Here is a 5,480-nt window from a genome sequence, read left to right on the forward strand (position 1 = left end):
CAATAGAGGGAAATTTGGTCTTCGAAAACCCACGATGAAACATCCCCCAGATGAAATTGAAATGCCCCCACGTATGAAATCGCCCCCCCTCGCCCCATCGCCGTCGCCCAAATATCTTTCTGTTGTTTGAAGCATGGTCAACCAAATGTCTTAGCTTTCAATATTTAGCTGTCGCGAATTATTTATCATGTTGGAATTATCTGTGCTATTAATGTTGCTCCTCTCACTGGAGGTTACCATGTCCAGGTATACATTGCTCCTGGTTTTACAACTAATGGTCTAATTTAAATCCAATTTTTCAAGTTTCATGAAGACGCATGCAGTCCATGTAAAAATAAGAGGTGTTAATGCTAGCCGCAGACCCTTCCTTTGCTAGTTGCCCAAGCTTGTTGATAACGGCTATAACTATGATGTTAACTATCAAGAGCATTGAAAATAGCACTTAGTCTGGGTTTCCTTGAGTCTTGAGCCCTATGCTGTAGTTGCAATAGTAGTTGCAATATTTTGGGAATCAATAAAGTAATTCAGAGAAAACAACGATGCTGGAGGAGATTGAGTTGTAGGCTGCATGCGGCAGAGAAAACAAAAATTTGCAATTTGTTTTAGCTTTAGGTTGTAAAAGAAATAGGGATAATATAGTCAATTCAAGCCTATAAATGGGGAAAATTTGATCATTTCATACACTGCAATACAATCCTAAAAAAAAAAGGATTGTATATAGGCACTGCTCTATATGAAAACGCATATGCATGTACGAACGTGTGTACTATATATATTGGTCTCACCGACTCACTGAGTCACTGCTTTAAGTACGTTGATTCCCTTCGTTGTACAGTAACCGACTTGATCATCCGGATCGTCGGATTTTGGGTCTAAACCATTGATACAGTTCTTGACCCATGTTAATTTTGTGTTTTTTATTTACTTTTTCTTTCAAATATAATCTACGAGTCCACCAATTAATTAAGGTATTGATATAATTACATATTTTTATCGTTATATATATTTTTATTGATGTCATTATGCATGGCCACGTTATAATATCAATATTATAGCAATTAATGTATTATATATAATTGAAGTATATATATTTTTATCGTTATATATTTTTTATTGCTATCATTATGGATTCCAAAAAGAATTTGGACCGATAAGTATTTTTTTTGAAACATGGACCGATAAGTTAAACTATAAGGAGATCAACGTCAGATGATATACCTTATAACAAAATAATCTTTATAATATTACGTAGTATTATAAGTAGACGTCACGTAATCCCTTTGAAAAAGAGTGAATTTTATCATTAAAAAATTAAATTTTTTTTATGTGAGTCTCATATTTTATTTACTTTTTTTTAAATAATTACGCGACGGTTGCCCAATTCACTACTGTAAATATCTTTTTCTGGAAATTAAACAAGAAACAGAACTACTCATGGCGCCACGCATAAAAGATCAAAACTCCTCCTCAAAATTTTCTATTAATTAAACAGAAGCAATATTTCTGGATCAAAGACTTGATAACAAGATTGAATGTACATTAAGACTCATGAATGGATCAAAGTTTCTGAAGTAATTAAAAGGGAGAAAAGAAAAAAAAGTGAGTGATCAATCCACTTGGCGACGGCATGTTGGACATGTTTTCGACTTCTGCAGCCAGGGCAATATACAAGCACGATGATAAACATGTGAGCAATCCATGCGAAGAAGCTGATCTTTTGCCCCATTCGAAGATGCAAACTCCTCCAAACATATGCTGCACGTTCCCAACTCCTGATCGCTCTTGCTCGCAACAAAGCTCCCCTTCTCCATCAATCTGACGATCGCACTTCTTGATGCGCCTCCATTGGGTGCCAAATCCCCATCATCATCATTAACGGTGGCTTCCCAAAACGAACCTATTTCGCTCAAGTACGTTATAGGAGTAGAGGGTCTGATGATCTCCTCGTGAAATATCTCGTGGAAGAAATTCAACTCGACCGTCATCAAATACCCCTTGAACCGGGAGGCTGCCTGATGCTGCAACGCGAATGACGAGATATTCTCGGCCACGGTCGCGCGGACTGGTGCGTTTTCGAAGTTGAGCCGTGAAGAGAGCTTGGAGTTAAGGTAGGCTCGGTGCCATTCCGGGCTTGAGACCACCTGGGGAGGAACTCGGATGAAAAGCGAAGGTATCATATGGTAGCTGTAGTTATCATTGATTGGGATGTAGACGCCGTTGGGGGTCCGCACGTGTTCTCGGCGACTACTGACGTAGCGAATTTCGAGGTTGCCCCAGCCGTTCACCTCTCTTGCCGTCATTTGCAGAGTCACACCAGAGGATTCGGAAGCCACTGCTTGGGAAGCCATGGATTCGGTTCGTTCAATACCGGAAAAACGAGAACTCAAAGATCGAATGAAGGATCAGAGGCAATAATCTTTGCCGCCAAATGAAAAAAATGTATACGTACGTGAGAATTATGAGATCGGATCATCGCATATATATAGCATTAGAGCAACCGACTACTGCTAGGTTTCCTAAACCTAATTGCTCTTGTTCGTGTATATCCATCCGACATGCAACGCGCGACCTCCCGCGCGCGGCTTCAATTTTTATTCATTCATTTATTTATTTTCCTTAATGTATTATTATTAATTATGCAAACCAATAAATATAAATTATATAACTCATCTCTAATCTCTTGTAACCGAATAAAAGATAGAGAAATTGTTTACGATAATAATTCCATGAGTAATAGTTTGTTAAAAAAGTAATTTTTTCTATATTTTATATTTTATATTTTATAGTAATGTTAGATGCAATTTTAAAATATGCAAGTTTCAACTCTTTTTTATTTATCCACTGTTTTCAAAAGGAATGCGTAGATCTTGCACAGCCCAAGACTGCAGATTATAATATTTATTTATATTTTTATGGTAGGATCCACTGTTTTACAAAATGACTGTATGAGACTTGCATATATTTGATATATCCATTTTTTTTCAAATGGAGTGTAGAGAGCTTGCACAACCTATGATCACAAATATCATTTTTCTATAATTTTTAGAAAAATTCTACTTAGCAGGCCTATACTACTCATCTACTTTTATTTTTTATCTTTTTATTTTTACCTCAGCAAGTGTGTGGTATAAAGCTACTGAGTATAACAACTATACTTTTTACGGTGGGAACCACTATTTTGCAAAAAGATTGTGTAAAATTTGTATATTTAAAACTTGTACAAATCATTACTTACACATATGTGCTCATGCTCGCGTAATATTTTTTGTCTCTATATTTCTTTATTTTAGTAAATATTATCACCAATTATCCCTTGATATAATTCTTTTTCAAATTAAAGCAATATTCTAAGATTATCCCTTTTAGTTTAAAGGGATAAAATACTCTAGGATTGAAAGTTTTAGATGGCTCTAAATTATACCGATTACCAAACTCACAACGTACATTTTGCTTTCTGTACGTACGTATTTGTAACGATGACTCAAAATTTCCCTCAATAAGATACAAAATTGAATTTTGAGTTTTAATATTTACTGTCTCTGATATAAATAAGTTTATTTATTCTAAATTAAGAGCAAAAATAATGAAAATCATATCCAAACCTCTTAGTCTTCATTTGCTTTTGTAGATGAGTTGAGATAAGTTGAGATTTAAATTAAAAAGTTGAATAAAATATTGTTAGAAGATATTTTTTAATATTATTTTTGTTTTGAAATTTGAAAAAGTTGAATTTATTTTATATTAGAAGTTGAAAAAATTGTAATGATTAGATGAAATAAGATGAGATTTTTTTGAAAATAAATGAGGTTTTAGTGGTTCTTCAACAGTAAGGAAGAAGATATAATATTAAAAGAAAAATGAAAAACTACAGAAAAAAAAGAAAAGAAAAGAAAAGGAGGTGGAGCCTAAACGCACAGCTTAGGAAATTACAGAGACGCTCCTTTGTAGATGCCCACAGAATCTGAACGCCCTCTGCTCCTTCTCCCATATATAAAATGAAGTCCACTTTCTTAGATCCCTCATTACAGCCTCCCATGAATCAACACCAACTCTATCATCACGGCACTGTATTGAACATACACCACCACACAGACTGACATACCGAGAGAGGAAGAGGTGTGTTGCTCATATCTCAATTAGTTCCTTCACGTTTCACTCTTCTTAAGCACTTTATAGCTTCCTTCCCATTGTATGATTCAGAACCTTTTGCAAATTCTTTCAGCTCATACATATTAATCTTTGCCCCGATCCTATGCAATCATCCGCTCCCTTATTCATTTAATTGACTTTTTTCGGGTATTCATATATTTGAGTTATGGATGTAACTTTCAATAATTTTGTCATTCGAAGTTCTTGTCTTTTTTCTTCAATAGCAAAAAATTTCTGGAAAATACTTATTTCTTAATGTGGGTTTCTGTTCTTTTTTAATTTTGGAGTGCTGGGAGCAAGATAATTGTTTGTTCCTGTGAGGTTCTTAGGCTATGGGTTTGTTAAGAGATGGCTTGAATTCAGACGGAACAGTGCAATGTCGTATGTTCGCTCGAGCGGAGGTTCACTCAGTTAGAGCGAAATCAGACAGAGAGCTTCGCTCGACATTCGCTCGACATCCAGCTCGAGCGAAATCAGACAGAGAGCTTCGCTCGACATTCGCTCCAGCTCGAGTGAATTCGGGCAGAGAGCTTTGCTCGACACTCGCTCGACATTTAGCTCGAGCAATATCCAAATCAGAGAGCTTCGCTCGACATCGCTCATCTGTTGGCTTGAGCGAAATGTACAAAACCTACGCTCGCTCGAGCCAATGTTCACAGAAGTGAACATTCACTGTTTCTATAAATACCTAACGGCGCCTCCTTTGTTTTTTAAGCTTCAAAAATCCTATTTTGTCTTGTTTTAGTGATTTCTTGAGAGAGAAGTTAGAGAGATAGGGAGATAACTTCTTTGAGAAAGAAGTTTTGTATTATTCTTCTGTACTCCATCTTTGTTGATAGTGGAATCTCCGATACCGACCCCACCAGTGGAAGTAGACTCACTTTGAGCCGAACCACTTAAATCTTGGTGTTATTTCTGTGTGATTGTCAGCAATTTCTTTTGCTTATTTCCGCTACTATATTTCGAGTTAGTCTTAGATATACAGTTATTCCCAACAAACTGGTATCAGAGCTTTGCTCAGTGTGATCCGGTGGGATGGCTATGGCTAAGTTTGAAGTGGAGAAATTTGACGGTCAGAACAGTTTCAGTTTATGGCGCATCAAGATGAAGGCTTTACTGCGACAACAGAGCTTGTCAAAAGTATTAGAAGAGAAGGTATCTGATGATTCTCCGGCTCCTTCAAAAGAAGAAGAAGAAAATGTATATAGTACTATTCTTTTGTCACTATCTGATGGAGTTTTAAGGGAGGTTGCTGACGAGGAGACTGCAACTGGTCTTTGGTCTGCACTTGAGAATCTGTACATGAAGAGATCTCTCACCAACCGTTTGTA

The 5,480-nt window shown here is 36.4% G+C and overlaps 1 protein-coding gene across 1 annotated transcript; it reads right to left on the reverse strand.

Moving 5' to 3' along the window:
* Positions 1-1,607: 1,607 nt before the first annotated feature.
* LOC118348748 (E3 ubiquitin-protein ligase RNF12-B-like) lies at positions 1,608-2,348 on the reverse strand. The gene has a single exon (XM_035691065.1). It carries the CDS (start codon positions 2,346-2,348, stop codon positions 1,608-1,610), a length of 741 nt encoding a protein of 246 aa, XP_035546958.1.
* Positions 2,349-5,480: the final 3,132 nt, after the last annotated feature.

Source organism: Juglans regia, chromosome 6 (genome assembly GCF_001411555.2).
Source record: "Juglans regia cultivar Chandler chromosome 6, Walnut 2.0, whole genome shotgun sequence".
Taxonomy (NCBI): Eukaryota; Viridiplantae; Streptophyta; class Magnoliopsida; order Fagales; family Juglandaceae; genus Juglans; species Juglans regia.